General features: G+C 37.5%; 3 protein-coding genes across 3 annotated transcripts; 2 read left to right on the top strand and 1 right to left on the bottom strand.

Annotated features, from left to right (window-relative positions):
- Positions 1–7,428: 7,428 nt before the first annotated feature.
- On the bottom strand, positions 7,429–9,773 carry LOC116214514. Its single transcript, XM_031549911.1, has 5 exons — positions 9,731–9,773; positions 9,397–9,635; positions 8,490–8,675; positions 7,551–7,649; positions 7,429–7,452 (listed from the first exon to the last, which is right to left on the bottom strand). Exons 1-5 carry the CDS (start codon positions 9,771–9,773, stop codon positions 7,429–7,431), a joined length of 591 nt encoding a protein of 196 aa, XP_031405771.1.
- Positions 9,774–13,869: 4,096 nt separating this feature from the next.
- Positions 13,870–15,324, top strand: LOC116214513 (exopolygalacturonase-like). The gene is made up of 4 exons (XM_031549910.1): positions 13,870–14,004; positions 14,106–14,414; positions 14,496–15,011; positions 15,094–15,324. The coding sequence occupies exons 1-4, from the start codon at positions 13,870–13,872 to the stop codon at positions 15,322–15,324; spliced, it is 1,191 nt and encodes a 396-aa protein (XP_031405770.1).
- A 3,803-nt stretch (positions 15,325–19,127) lies between these two features.
- On the top strand, positions 19,128–20,592 carry LOC116214511 (exopolygalacturonase-like). Its single transcript, XM_031549909.1, has 4 exons — positions 19,128–19,262; positions 19,364–19,672; positions 19,764–20,279; positions 20,362–20,592. The coding sequence occupies exons 1-4, from the start codon at positions 19,128–19,130 to the stop codon at positions 20,590–20,592; spliced, it is 1,191 nt and encodes a 396-aa protein (XP_031405769.1).
- Positions 20,593–27,453: the final 6,861 nt, after the last annotated feature.

Here is a 27,453-nt window from a genome sequence, read left to right as displayed (position 1 = left end):
GACATATGGGCTTCTCTCATTAGTCGAGAAAGCCGTATTAGTTCATAATCTACATCCCAAGTCGTCGTAACACGACAGCGTATCAAACATGTATGAGAGGTTGGTACTGAGTGCTCTCCTTTGTTATTATTTTTCCACAACTAATTTAATTCATTATTGCCACTATTTGCCACGATTAATTTGTCGACTGAATCATAATAAAACCCTAAAGAAAATCATAAGAATTTCCTAAACCGTGGACTTCGCGATCAATGCTGGGATAAAATAATTGGGGAGTAGATCGAAATTGATTAGTAGGGGCAGACTGGGGGTTTTAGGTGAGAAAAGATGTTGTATACAATAATTTTAATTAGTTAAATTACATTATATTTAAAAGAAAAATGCGAATTAGTTCAAGTGTAGAGAGCTTATTCCCCTTAAGATCTCAAGATCGAATCGTGTGAGTGGAGATAAATCCATAACTAGGAAAGTTTTACTGATCACTGAATCGACCTGACTCGAATCTATATTAGTCAAGATTCATTAATGAGACGACTTTCAGATACGAGATGGTGCATACTAAAAAAAGATTATAATTAAGAGGGATTGTAATCTTTGGGAAGATAATAAGCTAAGTTAAGCGGAAAAGGAGGGGAGGCTCCTCCACAACAACTTTGTGGTTGCCCCGTCAACTTCCTACATGCAATAAAATGTCGCTTTTGTCCGTTACGAAATCGGGAAGGGCCCTCCCCACCCAATTCTAATCTCTCTTACTTGCTTTCTTCACTTAAATTATCTCGGGATTTTTCTTTAGGTATATATATGGTGATAATTTCTTTTTAAGCCCCGGTTTATTCTTGGAGAACCGATCCCCAATAGAATCGGGTGCATCGATGTGCTATCGGGCACGTGAGAGACGGCCTCTGAGGGTTCTGTGCTGAGCAGGATAAGTCGGACGTGCGATGCGACTGAATTTGCAGTTGAGGGTGATTGCTAATCATTTACGGGGAGATATGAGGATAATTTGAATGCTTTATTAGCCTTTATATGTTATTGTGTGAGGCATTCGGATCGTTATTCGTTTGGTATATAGCGATATAAGAGCACCCGTATAGCATTCGAGATATGCTCCATATTTCTTAGATTATCAAAAATACATATAAGAAAAACGAGAAGGGGATCATCGGCCTCAAATAAAAATGGTTTGAATTGTTCATTCCTCGACCTCTGAATAATCTGTCTTATTACGTGTTGTGCTCTGAAGTGGTGTTAGTCGTATGTATAAGGGCCTACTGGATTTTTTGCTTGAGCGTATTAAGAATCCGTGAATGTACTGTGTGATTGCGCCAAATGTATGTTCATGAATCTTTGATTCGAGAGCAAAAAATTGATTGGACAGTTTCCCAAATGAAACACGCATATGAGGGACATTAGGTCGCAAAACAATGGCATCACAACTTACCCTTGTACATAATGATTTTGAGCTGGTGTCATGTTTTGCACATGAATTTCCTGTCAATAATATTTTGGATCACAAATTAAATTAATTTTTTTCTTTTCTAGTTTGTTTTCCTATCTCCATCAACTATGTCAACCCTCTGATGATTAATATATATAATAATGAGCATGTAGGGCCAAATAGATTATTCAAATTCCATACATATATATATATATATACACACACACTAGAGTTGTACCAGGGCTACGCGCATGATTTTAATGATTTTGAATTACTAATAAACAAATTTAAATTAATAATAGGGAAAATTGCATATAAAAAAATAAACGAACTTTGCATTTTTTTTTCTATCGATAGCACGTACTATTTTCTTTTGCATAGAAATATAACAACTTTGGATTTGTTGTCACATTTGGCACGACGTCATTTTTCCCGTTAAGTTTAACGGATTTGCTACCATGGCACTTGATGTTATCACCTGGCGCTCAGAGATTAGCCGATTGAGGTCCAAAATTGTTTTTAATATAAAAATTATGCTGAAAAATTAAAAGAAAAAAAAAAGGAGGAAGAGGAGGGAGGAGGGCCACGGCCACCGCCCCAAATCAAAATTGAAGGAACCCTGAATATTTGTGGTTCCTTTGATTCTGACAGCTAGGCCCTCGCGGGCGCCACCACTCTTAATCGGAGTTGCGGCATTCGAGGCTCCTTCAATTCTAATGGTTGGGGTTCCGCTGCCATTCCAACCACCTCCAACACCCACCCTCCCAAAACACCCAAATTGGGGTCACCGGTGACATCTAGGGAGTGATGGTCGTCGGCGAAGACCCCACCACTGTCATATTTTTTAGTTTTTGACCTTGTGCAGTATAATTTTTATATTAAAAAATACTTTTGGGTCTCACCCAATCAAGCTCTGAGCACCACGTGGCACCGCCAAGTGGCACATCATTAAATCCATTACGCATAGCAGGAAAGTTGACGTCATGCTAAACGTGATAATAAATCTAAAATTAGTGTATTTCTATGCAAAGAAAAATAATAATTGTTATAAATAGGAAAAAGTGGAAAGTTCGAACCCAAACATTGACACCACTCGTAATGGATCGTCTTCTCGAGGATTCGGGAACCACATTGGATGGGTAACGAGGACGGCAGAATAGGTGCATTTACCATGCTTCGGCACCTTTCGTGAATAGGCCTGACTTGTGGGCCTTAGCCCAGGCCCAAAAGATGATCTATGCCTTGGGCAGTTGCTCACCAAGCCCGAAAATAGAACTGATCCATGTGCTCTAAACTTATTAGCGTTCTCCGGTTCATGAACTGGCCACTCTCAGGGAGTTGGATCTTGCGTCTTACGTTGATCCAAATTCCAATAGATCCTCAAGTCAAGGGTTCATGAGATGATTCGGAACCGTAGAATTTTCCGATTTATGAATTGATCGATCAGAATCCTAAACAAAAATCAACTCACCAAAGAGGTTTTCCGAATAGACCCTTTTAATATCAGCAAAGATCCTTATTAAGATTTGTCAGGTTGTATTAGTGAAAAACAGTTTATTAGGCCTAGCTGCTGTGCTGCAGGCTACAATTGTACAATGGAAACTCATAGCGTTGTGATTTTCCAATAAAGATGTGATTTTCAAAAATCGATATTTTATATTTTCTTATTAGAAATATTTCAAAAATGCTTCTCCAATGAACCGTCAGTAGCTACACCCATGGAAAGTTTCTTTTATTTCTTTTTTCTTTTTTTTCATCCATACGTTTTTCCAAAATATTACACTAATCGATAACCCAGGGAATAAAAGCGAACATTTATCCTTGCTTATCGTGATTTAAATTTTCAATATTTCTAATAAAAAAGTCACTATCGCAATGTAATAGACCTTAAGTTGTCTCATTAATTTTCAGATGGATAAAGTTTACTTGCAAAGTAGGGGGTTCAAAATCCATCAAAAGCATCTCATGATCAACCGCCAAGTCGATCTCTAAACGAGGTTGAGTCTCAATTAATAGGCTGGAATTCACCAAAAAAATTAAGATATTTATAACATTAGAAATTTAAAAAAAAAACTAAGTAAACTGATGATTAGTTGAAATAGATCATTTGTACTTCAATAAAAACATGGCCTCCTTAGAAAACCTAGTGCCTGTTTTCATTATATCAATGGAGAATCTTTATATGATAATATATGATTTAAGAATGATGTAAACCGAAAAAATTATAGAAGCTTATTGAAAATAATGAAAATAAATAAATTGGGTGATGATTAAATGAAAAGTGAAAAAGTTGGGACGGAAGACGTAATTATAGAGAAAGAGACCAATTTTCATATATTGTTCATCATTTTATTTTTCCAGATCGTCGCTCAGATTGTGAATAGAATCTTGAAGTATTAGAATAATGTATCTCCATTTTATTTTTTCCGGATTCTTTCTTTCTTTCTTGCTTATCCAAAAAAAAAAATTGTTTTACAGGTTGGGAAGTTTGCTAGCATCTAAAATAAAATCAGTAAATCAGTTTGAAATATGAATTCTTTTTGTTTAAAAATCATTTTATAGTGACTGCAGTTATTATTGTTATTATTAGTAGTAGTAGTAATAGTAGTAGCAAAACGTCAAATGTTGCACTGGACTTGGATGGGCTCTCAGAAGACAACATGATGGATTGGAATAAAGCCAATTCAAGAAAGTTAAGCACTACAGTGTCCAAATTGGAAGTAGAGACGGAACATGTATGATGGTAAGAGGCATAAGAAAAGATGCTAATTAAAGATGCAATCACCATTGTCGATGAACATTCTGATTCGAGGGATCTATCGTAATGGAAAAGATTTGTCACTGTTTTATGATACTGGTGCGGAATTGCAGTTTTGAGTTTTGAAATTTCAGGTTACGAAATTAGAGAGAATTAATCAGAGGTATCGAAGTTATAAACTTCCTTATTTGTACCGAAAAACCATTTATTTGGAGATAATAAATAGTACGAGCACTTTGTAATCAAGATAAGCGAACATCCGAATGAAACTTAGTGTCCTCAATAAATTGATAAGACTCCTCATTATCTGATAATAGAGGAAAGGTAAATGTAGTCGAAAAGCAGTTAAATGGAGGCTATTATTATGTTAGAAACAAAGGGAAGTGGGATTGAACAAATTTTCTTTAGCTTTAGTTTTTAGGGTTTTTTTATTTTATTTTATTTTAATTTATTTTTAGTTCTTTAGCTTTAGTTGGCTATTTGTTCTTTGAGCATAATATTTGGTGCAATGGGCCATTACCTCTCTGTATTCCAAACAGAGATTCGCTTCCTTATTATTTAATTCTTTTAGAATTTTAATTAGATCAATATATTACTCTCAATCCCGAAAATTCTACCGAAATAAATTGAACACCTGTGCAAATTGGATGACGAGGTGGTCGTTGTGCCTATTATTACCATCTCAATTCTATCATTTTCTGTTATTAGGAATCGAGAAGCTTCTTTTGGTGAAACCATTGCAATTTTCATAATCTGCATCTATTATTTTAACATGAAAAAAGTTTTGACAAACTTATGGCCAGTTTATTTTTAGAGAATTTTTTAATTTTTTAGAAAAATTTTATAAAAAGTAAAGATCTACATAAAATATGTATACTAACATAAAATTAAAATAATATTTCTAAGAAAATTTTCTTTTTCACTAATCAAATTTTTATAAAGAATAAAAAGCTCTTTTTTTATTTCTCTAATATTTCATTATCCAATTCTTTCCTTTTCTAATTTTATAGTATATGACTTTTTTTCTTATTTATTAAACATCATTTATTTTTACAAGATTTGAGTCTCAATACTAAATTATGATTAATTTACTATGAACTACGACTTTTTAACTTTAATATTACTAAACGTGTTTTTATTTTTCAATGGTGAAATAAATTTAGAAAAGAAGAAGAAAAGTAGAGAAGAAAAGTGAGAATTAATTCTCTAAAAGTAAACACACCCTTAACTTTTAAGGCCTTGTTTGGTTTTACGATAATTTTTTTTACTCTGCTCCACTTTAACTCCACTTATCTTAATTCAATAATACAATTATTACTTTTCCCTTTTTTTCATTTTTTTTATCTTAACTACCATTCAATTCAATTTTAATATTAAATTCTCTCAACTATTCAATGATTTTTCACAATTTAATAACACAATCATTACTTTCTTTCAACTATTCATTACTTTTTCATTCTTTTTTTCATAATTCAATGACACAATCATTACATTATTATTACAATCCAATTAATATATATATATATAGTTTGATTTTGACAACAAAAATTAAATAGTCCTTCGATATATTCCAACGTGCAAATTCCACTTTTTTCAAGGTTGATGCATGTTAAAATTCATTGCATAATAATTAATAAAATCTAACCCGTTCCTAACTATTCTTTTAATTAGATTCTTATGCGAGAAAGAGGGTGTGGTTCAGTAGTAGATGCTCTCACTTAATAATTAAGAAAATTTGGATTATATTGATGTTACAAGGAAAGTTAGATTCTTATTCTTTCCGAAAATTAATTAGGAAAAAGGCTAAAGGCAGTTTAGAGGCATCTTTCCTATATATTGGACCAGCACAAGCGTCCATCTTTGAACAACTATCCTTAACAGGAACAGAACAAGTCCGTCTCTTCAGACATTTCTTCCCATGGCGATCAAGAGCCGGAGTGTCACAAGCGACGGGTGTCGGGTGATGAGCCTGGAGGAGTTTAAACAGTGGCTGAAGAAATTTGACTCCGACAGGGACGGACGAATAAGCAGCGAGGAACTCTCACGGGCCATCAGAACCGCCGGCCACCACTTTTTTTCTCGGCGGAGAGGTAAGGAAGCTGTTTTTTCCGCTGATGCTAACCATGACGGGTTCATTGAGGAGGATGAGATCGAGGAGCTCGTGGATTTCGCGCAGAAGAACTTGGGTATTAAAATTGTAGCTTTCTAGTAATAAGAATAACTCGCAATTCTCTGTTTTGTTCATATTGATCCTTCCTTTATGCTTCAGGGGGGAAATAAATTTGTGAAGTACTCGGAATTTAGTTCCCGAAAGACACATGGTTTTATGGTGTTCTATATATCAACATCTTTTGTAAAGATATGTAATTTTATCGGATCTATTCGATATATAGACAGAGCAGTGTTTGAATTTGAGTACGGGGATATCAACTGTATGAATCAATACTGCCCATATGTGTGTCTCTGTGTATGTGCAATTTTAAACAACTATGTACATGTTTATATTTGTTCTGGAAAACCGTCTGTACGTTTCAGATCTTCAGGTGAATCTATGGGACAATTATGGAACCGGTAATTCAATATATGGAAAGAAATGCTTTACAAATTTTGCGCAAAATTTATACTACAGAAAGAAATTGTGTATCGGCAAGGGAGCTGACGCAACAAATTCCACAACCCAGTTCTTCTGTTTTGGCCATGTACTGCGCAATCAGCAGAGAGGTATATGATGACGAAGAAGAGGACTGAAAATTTTCATTTATTTCTTGGACAGAGTCAAAGTGATCATTTTCCAAACTCTAGGAAATCCACCTTCTGAATACGATTTTTTCAATCAGTCCTGAATTTCCGGGGAAAGACGAGAATTTTTAGCATGATTATTGTTGGTATGGGGAAATTGTGCGGTTAATGTTTTCCTTTTCTTGTAAAGCTTGGAAAACCAATGTAAACTGTTTAGAATGACTACTTCAGGAACATGTTTCTTCAATTTAAACATGAAAACTTTGCTCCAATAGTAGATAGAAGACGGAAACATAGACTAAGCTCGCATAGCTGACACGGAAACGTAGACTAAGTCCAATTTTTTAGGTGTTTATACAAATACGGAGATTGAATCAGAATTCACCTCTAGAATTCTGCGAACAGTGTGGCCAGCGCAAGAAGTGTTTCTATCGCGGAATGAGATTTAGTTCCACTTCTCGACTCTTCAAACATCGATATCATGCAACTTCCACTAATTCCATGATTTAAAGTCTTCCTATAACAACCAAAAGAACAATCAACTGCACAAGAAGTCACATTTTCGGAGCAAAATGTGGCTTATTTTTATCGTATCCAATTCAAACACGAGCAGACCTGTTCAGATTTCGCAGTTGGGGTAAACATGTCTTGCACCAGAACAAGCAGGGACGAGTAAGATTTTGTGTTCATGTGTTTGTCAACGACAACCTCAGCCTGAATGAGAACTTCATAGGAAAAGATTCCCTTAAACGTCTTAAAATCTATATATCTATGCATCATCAGCATATGGTGCCAGGGATGCTTTTGATTCCGATGCCTTGGTAGTTAAATGCGATGTTACATGGTGTATATATGGCTGGAATGGACATGTTCTGGCAGCTCTAAATGACGTGCATACTTCGTTCCCCTCTGATGTTTCCTGATTTGGCAGTCTCACTGCAATTAACAGACGGAGATACTCGAGGTTGCTTTTCCACCGGAGATGTGGGATAGACAGGACTGCCCTATTAAGGTGGACGGAACCGTCTTTTAGGGAATCGTAGGAACAACTTTTTTGGAGCTGTCATTCTTTTTGATATAACAGGCAATGATATAATGCGCATTGCTGCTAACTTAAGAATAGACACAATTATATCAAGCCTGCTGTCCAATTATTTCTTTCAACCTATCCACTTCAAGCATCTTGCTCCGGAAGATCCTGGAGTTTCTCTAGAGCCAAACACGGTATATAAACCCATTCCAACATAGTTTGCACAAAACAGCTGCCAGACTTCTTCGTTTCCGGGTACTCACTGCATGTTCCATCTCTTCTTTCCAATCTGCAACTAATCTGTTTATCAGGAAACTACACTGAATCTTCTGGTGTATCTCCTTTGTAACCGGACAAGAGAAAAAGAGGTGATCTTGTATCTCAGCTGCAGCTTCACAGAAAACACACAATCCACCGTAGATGTACAACCCCATTTAGCAAGTCTGTCTCTGGTAGCCAAAACGATCCTTAATTGCCAACCAAGTAAAAAACGAAGTTCTGGGAACACGCCCCGCAAAACGCACCAGTTTGTCCGATGCAACCGCTGGCTTTCGCATTCTGAGACCTTCCCAAGCAACATAAATTGAGAACTCGGGTTTGTCATTCCAACATACAGTATCCACTCCTGCCGACCTCATTGAAGCGTTATCGATCAGAAAGAGTGCCAGCTTGACTATCAGAACTTTCTTGGCTAGACCAAGACTCCATTCCTGTAAAGCACAAAAAAGGAGCATCCGCTGAAATAGTCGGAAAACATTCGGAATCCCTCTGACATATATTAATCATAGCACCTTGGTTAGTCCAGTTATCACGTCAAAAGGATATTTATGCCCTTCAAACTCAGCAACTTTCTCCAACACCAGGAGCTATTACTTGAAACGTGCAGAGTCCAAAAAGGTCTCTTCTTAATTGGATATCTATGAACCAGCCACCCGAAAAGACCCTTCTCTGGCTAATATCAACCACAGATTCTTCAACATACAAACCTTATTCCAAATCACAATAGCCTTAACACCAAGGCCACCCTCTTTCTTGGATAACACGGTTACTCCCATTTAACCTTTGCCCCCTTGCACTGGTGAGCTCCCCTTTCCAAAGAAATGCGCTACCTCTTTGTAGTACATCTTAACCACTTTCTTTGGCAGTAAAAATGATAACACCAGTAATTTTCCATACTATTTATCAACTGGAGCCTCCTTACAATATCAGAGTCTGGACTGTTCAACTTTGCATTATCCATGAGGCTAATATATTCTTTGTAATAAAGTTTACTGGAGATCAAAGGAACTTCTAGATAACTCACGGGTAAAACTCCTTGTTCAAAGCCTGAAGACCCAGAAATATCTCTCAAAGCATTCTCTCCCACTCCCGAACTTAAATGCTCTCAACATTAAGTTTCAATCCAGACATAAAATAAAACTTTTCTAGTACCTCATTGAAAGCAGCAATAGGATTAACTGAACGATTCGTGAAAACCAGCAAATCATCAGCAAAGATCAGATGAGTGACAGCTATCCTCTTGCGCCTGGGATGATACTTGAGTCCTTCTTCAGCACCAGCCTCATCAAGCAACTGAGATAAAACCTCCACGGCTATTACGAATAAGTAAGGAGAAATGGGATCCCCTTGCCCGACCACCTCTCCCCTTTGAAAATCCTGCCAAGGAGCCACTGACAGCAATAGAAAACCAAGTAGAAGTAATGCAGCGTCGAATCCACTTGATATATTGATCAAGAAATCCTGTTGCTCCAACAAATTAAAAGACTTTCATCAGATTTATCTTTATAGCAATCTAGCTCAAAGGCCATTTCTACAATAATTATTCACAAACTCATGTGCTAGCAAGATATTATCCGAAATTCTCCTACCCTTTTACAAAAGCAGTTCGTACAGTAGCTCATTTTAGGAAGAGCCTTTATGGTATGTGGTTTGTACATGAATTCGTAGAAGCATTCCATAGAGCAGACTGTTGAGGAGTAAAAAAGGGATAAATCCCACATCGGAAAAGAAAAAGAATATCCATGGGTTTATATGAGACTTGGGTACCACCACTTATATCAGAGCACAGGTTACGCGTAGCGCGCCCACGCGCGTGTGCGCACCCACACTGCGTCAGGCCCAATATGTCCGAGTGCAGCCAAAGTGTGCGCCTCGTGTTAGTCTCCCCTTGCCCGAGCACGGAAGAAGAGCCCGGCTCGAGGTCAATTGTTGAGGGCGGGTGTTTAAGGGCACGTGACAACGTGTAGGCAGAAATAGACCACACGTTGCACGTGAGGGCGGGTGTTGAGGAGTAAAAATGGGATAAATCCCACATCGGAAAAGAAAAAGAATATCCATGGGTTTATATGAGACTTGGGTACCACCACTTATCAGCTCGAGCTTTTAAGTGGATATGGGCCCGATCCCGTATAAGCCTAATGGAAATTTAATACAGACTTCTTGGGGAGATTTTATGTAAATTATTAAATGAATTAATATTTTATATTACCAAAAAAAACTCTTTTTACTTGATTTTAACAATTTGAACCTGAAAATTACAATCCTAATTGATAATTCCTATATTAAGTTTTAAATGTATTTTTGAGATTTTCTTCCCAAACAAACTTAATGGACCAAAATTGTGATAATAAACTTACTTTGATATGTTGGCCAAAGAAAATACCTTGATTTTGTTTTAGTTTTATACTACAATAATAATAATAATAAATAACAACAAATCATGATATTGCAAATTTTCTCAACTAAAAAAATTCAAAAATAGATAAAATATTCTTTCAGAAATTAGCTTTGAATTATTTCAACGAATATTAAATCTCAAAACATGACAAAGCGCGACCTTTTTTTTTTTTTCCAACTTGCCTATTTTGCAAGAACTCGACTTACCTTAGAATTGATGGTGAATATTTTCCCTTTCTCAATCCCTGGATGGGACTAGTGAATGGGGCCCATAAAAGCTGTATCCAAAAGTACTGATGCAGAGTGGCCCATAATCTAATGAGAAAATATTAGACAATTAATACAAGCCAAGTGGCTACGTAAAATCCCAACATCGAATGATACATGTTCAGTAAAAAAAAAGAAAGAGTTGTGTACAGGAACATTTGTCATTCAATAGTTGAATTTTATACAGTCAAGTAACTGTGTATTATTTACTCAATATTTTCTTATTAGATTATTCAATTAGCTCAAGCTCCTCATCTGAAAATCAAAATTGATGAGCCATATTATTAAGAAATAGATGGGAGCAGTAGCATGCATGTGTAAAGTTACATATCTTCACCCTCACCCACTTCTCTCTCGGGCGAAGGTCTGTTTGAGGTTTTCTTCCGACTCCAAGAACCGCCATTGGACAATAGACATGGAATCCTTTGGCACCTCCTTCTTTGCGTGGATTTTTTCATCTTGAGGAATCATAAGAGAGAGATTCGGGGATAGAAGGGCATGGTGGTGACTTGTCACCAGTCACCACCACCCCAGACGAGGTCATCGTAGATGGTGGTAGTACGGTGGGGAGCCGCTTCCCGACCACCCTCCCCCGGCCGTCACTGATGCTCTTTGTCTAGACCTTCTTTTGCTTTTTATCTTGTTTTCCAAAATTTAGATTTTCTTTTTTTTTGAAATATTTCCAAAGTTTGAATTTAATAAATTCAGGCCGAAAAATAGTTGGAAAAGTACTGAAAAATGCAATTTGCTTCTTTTTAAATAGGTCGGGGAGTTTAGTGCAATTTTTTAAAAGTCAGGGGGCATTTTGCTACTAAATCCAAAAGTTAGGGAGCAAACTGCAGTTTACTCTTAAAATAATATATAGAAAGTTTTGATGATCAGGTTAGAATATTGAGCAAATTAATAACATATCAAACAAATATCATATTTTAATATTAAAAATGAGTAACTCTAATAATATATGAAAATTATATTTAGTGAACTGTTAAACTTACTTTAATCCTATTCAAGATTATTGTTGAAATTTGATTTAATAATTGAAATATATTATTATTTTAATAAAAAAGCTGGTCTTTTCAAACATGAATCATTAAAATAAGAAATGATAACTGATATATGAAAATGGACCCATGTTAATGCACGTGACAAAGCTCTAGTATTAGATATTCTAAAGGTATGAACAAATGCAAGTAATGAAACTCGCCATCTACTGCAGAAGATATGCAGCTGCAAAGAATACCACAAGAAACACTTTCTATATTGAAGTTGCACCAAACAATAACTATTTCTGCGTGCAAATTAATTACAAAATTGAAGTTCTATGGCAGAATTTGAGTTTCAAGTATGGTTCTTCTTAACTCGTCCGAAGATAATGTCAGATGGGTAACGTGGGAGAAACTTCTCGTCGACCGTAATTATTTGGTGAACTTTAGTAAATATTTCAAAATTCCGCATGTGTAAGGTTTTCGCTTGTAATACATCCTTCGTTTCTAAGTTTCAGATCTGTTCTTTTGCCTATATGTGTAGCGAAATGTAATTGTCTAAAATTGGGCTGAGTTATAGCTCTCTGTTGATTTCCTAAGGGGATTGTTGACATCCTTATGCATCCGTAACGATGTGAAGAACAAAAAAGCTAATAATAGCATATGCGTAAAACAGATAAACAGAAAGATTGTTAAGCTTTTTTGGTGTTCACCACTCGCATTGCATTACTTCTATGCATGGAAAATTCAAACCAAAACTCAGGGGAAAAAATATCAGTAAAATAATCAAAAGTATTGGAGAGAATCTAGGGCAGGGATTGACATAATCTAGGAGATTACAGGAAATCTTTTATATTTATGGTATGTTAATTATCATGTAATGTTATATTTTATATTGGCAATAATCATGATTTATAGAACAATCTCCATACAATTATGTGTATAAACTTTCTATATTTTTTATGGTATCAGAACAAAAGATCTTGATACTGACTAAAACTAATGATAAATACATTATTTGCCGACGCGTCCGGCTTTAATCGGGCGCGTCCGGCTTTAATCGGGCACGTCCGGCAATCACACTTTTGCGCAATACTCCATTTCCGTTCTACCTCAATTCTCTCCGGACTCTTCCGACATCCCAATTCTCGAAAATCTTCTTGATTCAACAGCAAGCTCCCTTCCTTCTTATCCCCCTTACACAAGCACATTCCAGAACCTTTACTATTTTTCACTCACTCCTAGTGGTCTTAGCCTCCTCTCCCTCCAGGTCGCTCGCTCATTATGTGGCCGTCTTTGTCAATTCTCTCTCTCGGTAAACTCATCAACCTGGCCCTCTCTATGTCAGGACCTAGTCTTCTATCTCCTCTCCAGAGTTGAGTTGAGCTACGCTTCTCATTAATCTCTCGCTGCGAACAAAGTTCATTTCTTTTCTTCTTGTGGGCCACTACCACTGCTACTCCCTAGATCTAGCCACGATCTTATCATCTTGAGCTCCCTCTCAATGGTGTCCCTTCTCATCTTTCTTTCAGCATATCTTTCAAGCCACAATGGAACAGCCCATAATTAACAAGTTCCAATCACATTTCAGCTTCTCTATTTTAGGGACCGTTTCGCTTACGGGGGAGTAATGCAAGTCATCATTTCATATTGGATTAACATTGGTCTAGCATTTTGATTTCATCAGTCTCTCTTCACATCATGATTCACTCAGGACAAATTCAAGCTCAACGTCTGACATCTCCCGTTGTGCTTGTGGGGGAGTATTGAAAAGAATCAAGAATAGGGATTGATATAATCTAGGAGATTATGGGGAATCCTTTATATTTATGGGATGTTAATTATCGTGTAATGTTATATTTCTATATTGGTTGTAATCCTGCTCTATAAATAAGAATAATCTCCACACAATTATATGTGTGAGTTTTGTAGCAATTCTCTATATTCTTTAAAAAGCACTAGAAATTCGAAGAAAATTATGGCCATGAGGAAGCTGCAAATCACAGCAGCAGCAGTGGCGCTACTGCTATTCTTCTCTTCTACAAGTGATGCCCAAATCTTTGATGTCACCAAGTACGGAGCAAAGGCTGATGGAAAATCAAACATCGACAAAGTAATTAATTGATTGAACAGCTCGACTGACAGTTCTGCAGAAACAATTTATACCATTGGTTTCCGCCCAATTTTAACAAATGCTTCTTTGTTTTTATGAAGACTTTGATGAGCGTATGGAAGTTGGCTTGTGCATCAACCAGCCCCAGCAAGATTGTGATTCCAAAGGGAACATTTTTACTAGGAGAAGTGAAAATTCAAGGCCCTTGCAAGGCTCCAGTGGAGATTCAGGTCCAGGGTACAGTGAAGGCTCCTGCAGACCCCTCGTCGTTCAAAACCGATGGTTGGCTCACCTTCAATTACATTGATAAATTCACCTTGTCCGGTGGTGGGGTCTTCGATGGACAGGGGAAGATCGCCTGGGAACAAAACGATTGCCACAATAACACGAACTGCAAGAGGACTCCTGTGGTGAGTTTCTACATCAAAAATTAGTATAATACAATGATCTCAACCTACTAGAATTACAGCTAATGACCATTGGGCGAACAGAACTTGAGATTCAACTTCATCACCAATGCTTGGGTCCATGACATCACGACACTCGACAGCAAGAACTTCCATGTGAACGTATTGGGCTGCAAGAACTTCACCTTCCTTAGGTTCACGGTGACTGCACCAGAGGATTCTCGTAACACCGATGGGATCCACATTGGACGTTCAGATGGGATCTACATAACAAACTCAACCATCGGGACAGGGGACGATTGCATCTCCCTCGGGGACGGGAGCAGGCAGGTACATGTGACCGGGGTGAAGTGCGGACCAGGCCACGGGATCAGCGTGGGGAGCTTGGGAAAGTACCAGGCCGAGGAGCCGGTTTCAGGATTCTGGGTCAAGAACTGCACCCTCACCAATACCCAAAATGGAGTCAGAGTTAAGACTTGGCCTGCTTCGTATCCAGGATCTGTCTCTGACTTGCACTTCGAGGACATTACTATGGTTAAAGTCGGGTATCCCATCGTCATCGACCAAGTCTATTGCCCCTGGAACCTATGCAAGCCCGATGTATGTTACCAACCTTTGAAACCTTTAAGCCCTTTGTCTTGGACGCACTAATTTTCCTAATGGTCCATTTCATTTCCTATAGATCCCCTCACTGGTGAAGATCAACAACGTATCCTTCAAGAACATCCGTGGGAGCTCTTCGACAGCGGTGGCAGTGAAGCTCGTGTGCAGCAGCAAGGTGCCGTGCAAAGATGTGGTGGTCGGAGACATCAACCTCACATACGACGGCCCTGAGGCTCCAACAGCATACTCCCAGTGTTCTAATGTCGTCCCCTCCTTTCAGGGCAAACAGAGCCCCCGAGTTTGCGCCTGAGCTGCTTGATCCATGTAAACCGATGCCCGCTTATAAATCAAAATTGAGAGAAGTAAAGAAGAACAAAGGGGAGAGGAGTGTAGCTGCAAATCGCAGCAGCAGCAATGCTCAGGGCCTCCCACCCATGATGTTATTTATTGACTTATTCATTAATGAAATGGATTTTATATACCATGTGATTCTATTCACTTCCCATATGAAATTAGATAACATATTTATGAAGAGATAAACTTCTATTCGGGACCTCCTTAAATGAAGGATTTTGCATAAGCCAATCAAGGAATGCCACGTAGCAAGTTGAAGGCTCAAAGCCTATCCCAAGCTTCATAGTGTCTTTATGTCCAGAGGAGCACTCTTGATACTTGTTCGATTCTAAACATCTGGAAGTTCGGTTTCTAGCAACTCTTCTCAAAATCTCAAGGGGTGCTGAGGTGGAATTTCATTCTAACTAAGGATTCTTGTGTTGAATGATTATCGGAGAATAAATAATAAGAAACTTGATAAATAGCATGACACTTGTTATTTAATAAGAAACTTACATTTTTCAATATAATAAGATATTTATTAAATAATTTAAAACTTGTTATTTGACAAAAAAAACTTATTTTTTTCAAAATCTCTATAAAAGTGCACTTTTAAGGAGAGTCCATATCGTAGGCATTCCCATTCATTAAGACACCGATTAACATCTAAGCAGGTTACATCTTAAACTCTCGAGTAGCTCTCTTAATAACTGAGCATGGGAAAATTTTCTAATAATTCTCATTTTTCCTTGTTTCTATTAATTAGTGAAGAAAATGAGACGAAACTATTCGCAAACGGTTTGGCTCGACTCAATGAAAAGTCGAATTCAACTCGCTCTTATTAAGCTCAAGCCCGGCTAAGCTTGAGCTTATCAGTTAAACGAGCCGAGCCGAGCTCAATTGATATTCGGCTCGCGAGCCTAAACTAGCTTTTTTTTCTTATTTAATTATAATTATACTTGCATATATAATATATGTATGTATGTAGTTATTATAATTATATATATATTTATAAGTAGCTATGAATTAAAATATTAAGTCATGGGAAGACAAAAGAAGCCAACAGAGCTAATAAATGAATATTGAAAAAAGACAATGAAAGGAGGCACAAAGCCAACAAAGGAGAAGAGGAGATGTCGGTATAAAAGGAAGAGGGCTAGTCGATCATAATCGCTGTAAGGCATGTGGGCCTGTTACGGGCCTCTTATTTCGGCCTGTTGGGCTGTTCGAGTTACCATGTCCCCTACTCATCTCTGGTGAGTTATGGAACTCTACAGTTTTCCTAATTTAATCTTTCTCGATTTAGTAGGCCGTTTCATTTCTACCATGCATCTGAGGTCTGACCGTTCAGGAACCACCTTACTGGATTCTTCAGTCTGTTGGAGATTAAGAAATGTACAGGTTGTGTTGGTTTGAGCATAAGAAGCTATCATGCAATGTAATGTTTAGACCTTCAAGGCAAAAGAATAGAATAAAAAATATCATGTTTTTCTATTTGTTATGGACCTGCTTCTGATCTCCAACGGATTCCTTGCAAACTTACAGGAGCCGAGAGTGGAAGCCTAATAGTGAAGGCAACTACCACAGCGAGAAGTTGCCCATAGACCAAGAAGGTTACTGGGGAAGCGGGTCTGACCTGCCGACGATACGGATGGTGGACAATATTCTAGGCCAGTTGGGTCCAAAAGTTTATGTTCTGAACATCACTTAGCTTTCGGAGTACCGACAAGATGGTCACCCCTCTATATACCGGAAGTTTTGGGAGAAGCTGAGCCCGGCCCAGTTGTCAAATCCATCAAGTTACTCCGACTGCACCGCATTTAGCTGACAAAAAGAGCATAGACTAACACTGTAATTCGACCGTGATCTCCCCAATGGACTTATACAAGACAATTCGTTTCAAAATTCATATTTTCGTCGTAACTTCATTGATTATGGAATCAAATATTATGTGAGAGAAGAGAACAGCTTCCACCGGAGGATATCGCAATTCTTTCAATGAACTGATGAATTAGCAAAGGACAGTGTGGAGAGCGGGATCGAGGCGGAGCTCACTTGGACGCGGAAAGTGGCGGGGTCGAATTCGTAAAAACTGCGGATGCGGAGGTAGGCGACGGCCCACAGCTCGTCCTCTGTCATAGCCTCCGATATTTGAACCAGCGACTTGTCGATGCGGTAGGTGGTCTCCTGGGAGCAGAATTGCGTGACCGTGATTGGCCAGCGTAGGCGGCAGCGAGAGGATGCGGAGGACTAGGGCAACCGGCAAAAGGAGCGGGAGAGAGATGAGGAAGGGAGATGAGGGTGGGAAGTGGAAGAAGATGGAGACATTGAGCAGAGGATTGCAATTTCCGTTAGAGCAGAGGATGGAACCAAAAAGGATAAAGTGTTTCTAAAATTGGGCTGAGTTAGAGCTCTATGTTGATTTCCTAAGGGGATTGTTGACATCCTTATGCATCTGTAACGATGTGAAGAACAAAAAAGCTAATAATAGCATATGCGTAAAACAAATAAACAGAAAGATTGTTAAGCTTATGTGGTGTTCACCACTCGCATTGCATTACTTTTATGCATGGAAAATTCAAACCAAAACTCCGGGGGGGGGAGTAATCAAAAGTATTGGAGAGAATCTAGGGCAGGGATTGACATAATCTATGAGATTACAGGAAATCTTTTATATTTATGGTATGTTAATTATCATGTAATGTTATATTTTTATATTGGCTGTAATCATGATTTATAAAACAATCTCCACACAATTATGTGTATAAACTTTCTACATTCTTTATGGTATCAGAACAAAAGATCTTGATACTGAATAAAACTAATGATAAATATATTATTTGCCGACGCGTCCGACTTTAATCGGGCACGTCCAGCAATCACACTTTTGCACAATACTCCATTTCCGTTCTACCTCAATTCTCTCAGGACTCTTCCGACATCCCAATTCTCCAAAATCTTCTTGATTCAACAGCAAGCTCCCTTCCTTCTTATCCCCCTTACACAAGCACATTCCAGAACCTCTACTATTTTTCACTCATTCCTGGTGGTCTTAGCCTCCTCTCCTTCCAGGTCGCTCGCTCATTATGTGGCCGTCTTTGTCAATTCTCTCTCTCGGTAAACTCATCAACCTGGCCCTCTCTATGTCAGGACCTAGTCTTCTATCTCCTCTCCAGAGTTGAGTTGAGCTACGCTTCTCATTAATCTCTCGCTGCGAACAAAGTTCATTTCTTTTCTTCTTGTGGGCCACTACCACTGCTACTCCCTAGATCTAGCCACGATCTTATCATCTTGAGCTCCCTCTCAATGGTGTCCCTTCTCATCTTTCTTTCAGCATATCTTTCAAGCCATAATGGAACAGCCTATAATTAACAAGTTCCAATCACATTTCCGCTTCTCTATTTTAGGGACAGTTTCGCTTACGGGGGAGTAATGCAAGTCATCATTTCATATTGGATTAACACTGGTCTAGCGTTTTGATTTCATCAGTCTCTCTTCACATCATGATTCACTCAGGACAAATTCAAGCTCAACGTCTGACATCTCCCGTTGTGCTTGTGGGGGAGTATTGAAAAGAATCAAGAATAGGGATTGATGTAATCTAGGAGATTATGGGGAATCCTTTATATTTATGGGATGTTAATTATCGTGTAATGTTATATTTCTATATTGGTAGTAATCCTGCTCTATAAATAAGAATAATCTCCACACAATTATATGTGTGAGTTTTGCATCAATTCTCTATATTCTTTAAAAAGCACTAGAAATTCGAAGAAAATTATGGCCATGAGGAAGCTGCAAATCACAGCAGCAGCAGTGGCGCTACTACTATTCTTCTCTTCTACAAGTGATGCCCAAATCTTTGATGTCACCAAGTACGGAGCAAAGGCTGATGGAAAATCGAACATCGACAAAGTAATCAATTTATTGAACAGCTCGACTGACAGTTCTGCAGAAACAATTTATACCATTGGTTTCTGCCCAATTTTAACAAATGCTTCTTTGTCTTTATGAAGGCTTTGATGAGCGTATGGAAGTTGGCTTGTGCATCAACCAGCCCCAGCAAGATTGTGATTCCAAAGGGCACATATTTACTAGGAGAAGTGAAAATTCAAGGCCCTTGCAAGGCTCCAGTGGAGATTCAGGTCCAGGGTACAGTGAAGGCTCCTGGAGACCCCTCGTCGTTCAAAACCGATGGTTGGCTCACCTTCAATCACATTGATAAATTCACCTTGTCCGGTGGTGGGGTCTTCGATGGACAGGGGAAGATCGCCTGGGAACAAAACGATTGCCACAATAACACGAACTGCAAGATGGCTCCTGCGGTGAGTTTCTACATCAAAAATTAGTCTAATACAATGATCTCAACCTACTAGAATTACAGCTAATGACTTGCAATGATCATTGGGCGAACAGAACTTGAGATTCAACTTCATCACCAATGCTTGGGTCCATGACATCACGACACTCGACAGCAAGAACTTCCATGTGACCGTATTGGGCTGCAAGAACTTCACCTTCCTTAGGTTCACAGTGACTGCACCAGAAGATTCTCGCAACACTGATGGGATCCACATTGGACGTTCAGATGGGATCTACATAACAGACTCAACCATCGGGACAGGGGACGATTGCATCTCCCTCGGGGACGGGAGCAGGCAGGTACATGTGACCGGGGTGAAGTGCGGACCAGGCCACGGGATCAGCGTGGGGAGCTTGGGAAAGTACCAAGCCGAGGAGCCGGTTTCAGGATTCTGGGTCAAGAACTGCACCCTCACCAATACCCAGAATGGAGTCAGAGTTAAGACTTGGCCTGCTTCGTATCCAGGATCTGTCTCTGACTTGCACTTCGAGGACATTACTATGGTTAAAGTCGGGTATCCCATCATCATCGACCAAGTCTACTGCCCCTGGAACCTATGCAAGCCCGATGTATGTTACCAACCTTTGAAACCTTTAAGCCCTTTGTCTTGGACGCACTAATTTTCCTAATGGTCCATTTCATTTCATATAGATCCCCTCACTGGTGAAGATCAACAACGTATCCTTCAAGAACATCCGTGGGAGCTCTTCGACAGCGGTGGCAGTGAAGCTCGTGTGCAGCAGCAAGGTGCCGTGCAAAGATGTGGTGGTCGGAGACATCAACCTCACATACGACGGTCCCGAGGCCCCAGCAGCATACTCCCAGTGTTCTAATGTCGTCCCCTCCTTTCAGGGCAAACAGAGCCCCCGAGTTTGCGCCTGAGCTGCTTGATCCAAGTAAACCGATGCCCGCTTATAAATCAAAATTGAGAGAAGTAAAGAAGAACAAAGGGGAGAGGAGTGTAGTTGCAAATCGCAGCAACAGCAATGCTCAGGGCCTCCCACCCATGATGTTATTTATTGACTTATTCATAAATGAAATGGATTTTATATACCATGTGATTCTATTCACTTCCCATATGAAATTAGATAACATATTTACAATGAGATAAACTTCTGTTCGGGACATCCTTAAATGAAGGGTTTTGCATAAGCCATTCAGGGAATGCCACGTAGCAAGTTGGAGACCCAAAGCCTATCCCAAGGAACATTAAGCTTCATAGTGTCTTTCTGTCCAGGGGAGCACTCTTGATACTTGCTCGATTCTAAACATCTGGAAGTTCGGTTTCTAGCAACTCTTCTCAAAATCTCAAAGGGTGCTGAGGTGGAATTTCATTCTAATTAAGGATTCTTGTGTCGGATGATTATCGGAGAATAAATAATAAGAAACTTGATAAATAGTATGACACTTGTTATTTAATAAGAAACTTACATTTTTCAATATAATAAGATATTTATTAAGTAATTTAAAACTTGTTATTTGACAAAAAAAATTATTTTTTTCAGAATCTCTATAAAAGTGCACTTTTAAGGAGAGTCCATATCGTAGGCACTCCCATTCATTAAGACACTAATTAACATCTAAGCAGGTTACATCTTAAACTCTCGAGTAGCTCTCTTAATAACTGAGCATGGGAAAATTTTCTAATAATTCTCATTTTTCCTTGTTTCTATTAATTAGTGAAGAAAATGAGACGAAACTATTCGCAAACGGTTTGGCTCGACTCAATGAAAAGTCGAATTCAACTCGCTCTTATTAAGCTCAAGCCCGGCTAAGCTTGAGCTTGTCAGTTAAACGAGCCGAGCCGAGCTCAATTGATATTCGGCTCGCGAGCCTAAACTAGCTTTTTTTTCTTATTTAATTATAATTATACTTGCATATATAATATATGTATGTATGTAGTTATTATAATTATATATATATATATATTTATAAGTAGCTATGAATTAAAATATTAAGTCATGGGAAGACAAAAGAAGCCAACAGAGCTAATAAATGAATATTGGAAAAAGACAGAGAAAAAGCCAATGAAAGGAGGCACAATGCCAACAAAGGAGAAGAGGCGATGTCGGTATAAAAGGAAGAGGGCTAGTCGATCATAATCGCTGTAAGGCATGTGGGCCTGTTACGGGCCTCTTATTTTGGTATGTTGGGCTGTTCGAGTTAACTCGCGAGTTTGATGGAGCCTAAACAAGTTGGGCACGAGCCTTCGTCTATTGCAACGAATCGTGCTCGAGTCAGCTATTTAGGCTCAACCAAGCTCAAGCCCGAGCCTAAGCTCACGAGTTAACAGACGAGCCCAAGCTTGAGCTTTCTATATCCAGGCTCAGTTCGGCTCGTTTACACCTCTATTATTAATTAGCCAACTATAATATAATCAATTTCGCAAAATTGCTATTTTTTTCACTTTTAAAGCTCCATCCCTAGTTTTTTTTTTTTGTGTATCTCCTTCCCTAGTTTTTCTCTCTATGAATTCTTCCCAATTTACTGATCACTTTCCTACTATTGTTAATCATTCTCCCAATTAACTATCCATAAGATTCAATTGAATCATATTTCCCCATCCTCTTAATTATATCTTAAATTTCTCTACAATGTTCAATTAAAGTAATTTCAGTCTTCCTTTTTTTTTTCGGTGATAGTCAATCTTCCTTTTTTCTTTTACCGAATTACTCAATTTTCCTGTTTTCTTTCTCTCTAAGTTTCGATTTTTTCCATGATTTTTGTTATCATCTTTTCGTTTTTTTTTTTTTGGTTGATGCAAGTCGTGGAGGAGGAAAACTATTTTATCGTTTCATTAAGAAAGATTACAATAATAAAATCACAGTGAAAAAAATAATTAGAAAATATTGATCATAAAAACTTAATTATTCATTTTGCATCTTAAAAATTGAAAAATTAATATTTAGAATTGTATATTAATTTTATCAAATACAAAATTAGACTATATTTTTGCCTTAAGTTACGAGCTCTCTTGAGCCACCACTAATTGCGTTTACCCTTAGGATCTTTATTCTATCATCTTTCATTATTTGGTATCGAATTCTTATATTTTCTTGTGGCATTATTGGATTTTCCGTGCCCCGTCTCTATTTTCTTAAAGGCGAGAAAGTTTGACAACTTGACTTTTTACATCTAACCCAGAGAAAGATTTAACTTTGACGACGACTGTTAAATAATACTTTGATATTGTCCCAATGTGTGGATTTCTGCTTATCCTCCTAATTAGGTTCATGCATGTTAGTTGTCATAAGTCATAGAATAATTAATCAATCAAAACCTATCGCATCGCCTACTCTCACTTTAATTGAGATTCTTTATTCTCTCAGAAAATTAGTTAGCGAAAACAGTAGAGAGGTACGTCTCCAATATAAATTGGACTATCAGAGACACCCTTCCATGAACGACTATATCCGTATCCTCAACAGGATCGAATAAAATAAGTCTGTCTTGCTCAGACATCTCTTCTCATGGCGTTCAAAAGCCGGAACTTCCCATGCGATGGTTGTCGGGTGATGAGCCTGGAGGAGTTCAAGCAATGGCTGAAGAAATTCGACTCTGACAAGGACGGGCGGATAAGCAGGAAGGAGCTCTCGCGGGCCATCAGAACCACCGGCCGCCACTGGTTTTCTCGACGGAGAGGTAAAGAAGCCATTGACGCTGCGGATACTAACCATGACGGGTTTATCGAAGAAGATGAGGTCGAGGAGCTCGTAGAGTTTGCACTGAAGCACTTGCGGATTAAAATTGTACCTTTCTAGTAAAAAGAACTTGTGATTCTATGTTTTTTTTTTCATACTGATCCTTCCTTTATGCTTCAGGAGGGGAATAGATATTTAAGTACTTGAAATTTATTTTCCGAAAAACACTTGGTTTTACGGTGTTCTATATATCATCATCTAGTATATGGTTATGTTATTTTATCGGATTGATTCAATATGTTCGAATTCAAGCAGCGGGATCAGCTGTATCAAATCAATACTGCCAATTGGGCTTTATACGTATGCATTTCTATGCGAATGTGCAATTTCAATCAGAATGAATCCATAGTACAATTACGAAGAAACCGGCAATACGGAATACTAACACAACTAACTACTTTACAAATTCTGCACAATCAATATTACCGAAAGAAATTGTGTATCCGCTAAGGAGCTGACGCAACAACAAAGCAACTCAGTTCTTCGGCTTCAGCTGCGACCTGTGCAATCATCAGAGAGCACTGAGACGATTAACGAGGTAGAAGAATTTGTATGATTTCAGAATTCGTGAATTGATCATTATCCGAACTCTTATATTAGCAATCTCTTCACAGGAAATCTACTTTCAGAACCAGATTATTTCAGTCGATCCTAATTCACTGGGGAAAAAAAAAAAGAGGATTTTTAGCATGATTTTTGTTCCTTATTGGGAAATCTTCGTGGTTCATGTTTTCCTTATCTTGGAAAGCATACAAAACCAATGTGACCTGTTTCCACTGACAACTTAAACAGCATGTTTCTTCAATTCAAACATGAAAACTTCGCTCGGAAACTAGATAGAAGACAGAAACATAGCTAACATCCCCAAAAACCCAATAAAATGAGGTGGCCGAGTAATACTCACCGAATATTTGCTCGTTTCCAAAAAGATGAGATCATCGAATAAGAACTCACCACTTGAATTCCAGGAACGGTGAGGCCAACCAAAGCAGTGTCTGTATCCCGGAACAAGATCTAGATCCGGTGCTGATTCTTCAAATATCGATATCAGGAGGAGACAACATCCAGTAATTCCATGAATTAAAGTCTTCGCCTATAACATCCAAAAACAAATGATAATAATAATAATAATAATCAACTGCACAATGAGTTAAAATTATGGAGAAAATATGGATTGTTTTATTGTATCCAATTCAAACACACGAGTGGACCTATTCAGATTTCGCAGTCGGTGGAAACATGCCGTGCATCAGAGCACGAAGAGAAGAGTAATTAAGTTTTTGTGTTTATGAGTTTGTTCACCACAACCTCACCGCGCAAATAAGAACTTCATCAGGAAAAGAACTTCCCATAAACATTATCTATTGTAAGGTAACTTATATCATCCGTGTTTGTATTCCCAAAACCTGCGTAGAACGGGTAACAATCGGGAGGAAACAACACCTTGATTTCCAGAAAATCAATGGTAAAACGAGATAAGAGGCTAGTAAATCAATAAATGGGTAACAAAAGCAGGACCGACAATGAAAAATAGAGTATAGTACAGTGGTACACGTTCTCTTCTGATAACTTTGATATTTTATATTTGATCTTAGCAATGGCACAATCGGAAATTCTATTTCCATGTACGAGGCCCCATGAGCCACCATTCTAATGATAAAAAAAATCTATAAAAGGAAAGAATCAGAAGAAAACCCATAATGTCGTGTATTTTTTTCTAATGTCGAGTATTTTTTTAACTTTTTTTAACGTCGTGTATTTTATTTTTGACATCATGTATATTTTTAACGTCATGTAATTTTATTTTATTGTAATGAATTTAAATTAATTTTTTATTATTGATTTAAATAATTTTAATATTTAAATAATTAATTATGTTTAATTTATTTAATTAATTAAAACTATTATTAATTTATATTCATTATATATAACAGTAGTTATATCTATTTCACCAATATAATATGAATGTGAGCCGAATAAAAGACTTGGGATAAGAGACTTGCATTGAAGTGGGGTGTCTCTATTTTTCTTGAGTTTGTCTTTATCTGACGTGGCGTCTATATGGCATTGTGGGGTTACTTAAGTTTGGAGACACCATTACACACAGTCTAAGCAGGCTTCATCAAGTTCGTGAGGACTTCTAATAATTGAGCGTGGGTTTCTTATGAGTCACATTTATCCTAATTTGTACTAATTTCCAACTATAACTTCATCAATTTCGCTGAATTCCTACTTTTGGTTTTTTTTTTTTTTTGTGTTTCTTAGCTCTTCCAATCCATAGTTTTTTCTCTTTGCCTCGGTTAGTACTGTTGTAAGTAAAAATATTGAAATATAATTATTGAAAAATAAGTATTGATTTCATAATAAATTAAAATATTTGGGAGATAATAATGAAAACCTATTGAAATTAAAATTAATAATTGAAATAGAGAATAATAATAATAATTTTTTTAAGTACATATTAACCTGTTAAAAAAAATCAAATTTTCAACTGTTAAAATTAAGAAAAAGCACATCCAACTTCCAATGTACTCCAAAATGACGACTCTATCAATCATTCCCAATTTGTCAATCAGTTTCTCACTGTTCCTAATTATTTCTCTCAGTTAACTGTCCATAAGATTCGATTGAATCAAATTTCTCCATCTTCTTAATTATGTCGTTTTTTTTTAACACGGAAATACACAACTTTTCTCTTTTCTTTCGGGGAAAGTATTTTACAGGAAAGTGAATTTCCCAATTTCCTATATTTGATAACACACAAGTTTTTGATAAAAAAAAAATACTTTCATTTTGACTGAAAATGCAAAAGAAAAGTTTGAAAAGTGAAATGTTTTAAAAATAAGGGAATTAATTTTCCCCACACACACTCTCCATCTTCTGCTTTTTCTTCCTCTCTTCCTCTTCCAGATTTATTTTTCAATACACTGCCAAATATAAGAAAAGAAATTCTTTCCAGAATTCTTTGTCCGCTGAATTTTTTTTTTCATGAACTCCTTTTTTAAAAATAAACGGAGTCTAAGTTTCATTTTAATATTTTTCCTAACCATCTTTTCATTCTTTTAGTTGATGCAAGTAAACGAGGGAGAAAAATATTTTATCGTTTCATTGTGAATGATAATATAATGAAATCACATTGAAAATGGTCGAAAAGAAAATATTTAATTATTAAACTTGCATCTCAAAAATCGAAAATAAAAGATTAAAAAATTTAAAAAATTATATCTTAATTTTATTAAATATAACTTAGAATTCACATATTAAACTTTCGCCTTAAACAATGATATTTTAAGGTCTGAATTTTATCATTTTTTATTATCTTTTTTTTGGGGCCCGATTAGGTGGGGCATTATGGAGTGTGTCCATGCCCCGTCATTGTTTTCCAAAGGAAGTTTGACAACTTGACTTATATCTAACCCAGAGCAAGATTCAATTTTGACTAGGACTATTTAACAATCCTTTGATATCTTTCCCACGTGCGAATTTCTGCTTATACTCCTAATCAGGTTCATGCATGTCATAAGCCATCACATAATAATTAATTAAAATCTAACGCGTCGCCTACTCTCACTTTAATTGAGATTCTTATTCTCTCAGAAAATTTAGTAGTAAAAGCAGCAGAGAGGCATCTATCCTATATAACCATGAACATATCACTACCCTCAACAGTATCAAAGAGAACAAGTCTGTCCAGTTCAGATATCTCTTCTCATGGCGTTCAAGAGCCGGAACGTCCCGAGTGACGGTTGTCGGGTGATGAACCTGGAGGAGTTCAAGCAGTGGCTGAAGAAATTCGACTCTGACAAGGACGGGCTGATAAGCATAGAGGAGCTCTCGCGGGCCATCAGAACCACCGGCCACCGCTGGTTTTCTCGGGGGAGAGGTAAGGAAGCCATTGACGCCGCGGACTCTAACCATGACGGGTTTATTGAAGAAGATGAGGTTGAGGAGCTGGTAGAGTTTGCGCTGAAGCATTTGCGGATTAAAATTGTAGCTTTCTAGCAATAAGAACTATTGTGTTTCTATGTTTTTTTTTTCATTT

The sequence above is a fragment of the Punica granatum genome, chromosome 7 (genome assembly GCF_007655135.1).
Source record: "Punica granatum isolate Tunisia-2019 chromosome 7, ASM765513v2, whole genome shotgun sequence".
NCBI lineage: Eukaryota > Viridiplantae > Streptophyta > Magnoliopsida > Myrtales > Lythraceae > Punica > Punica granatum.
Note: the sequence above shows the minus strand (reverse complement) of the source record. Positions and strands in the feature narration are given on the sequence as shown.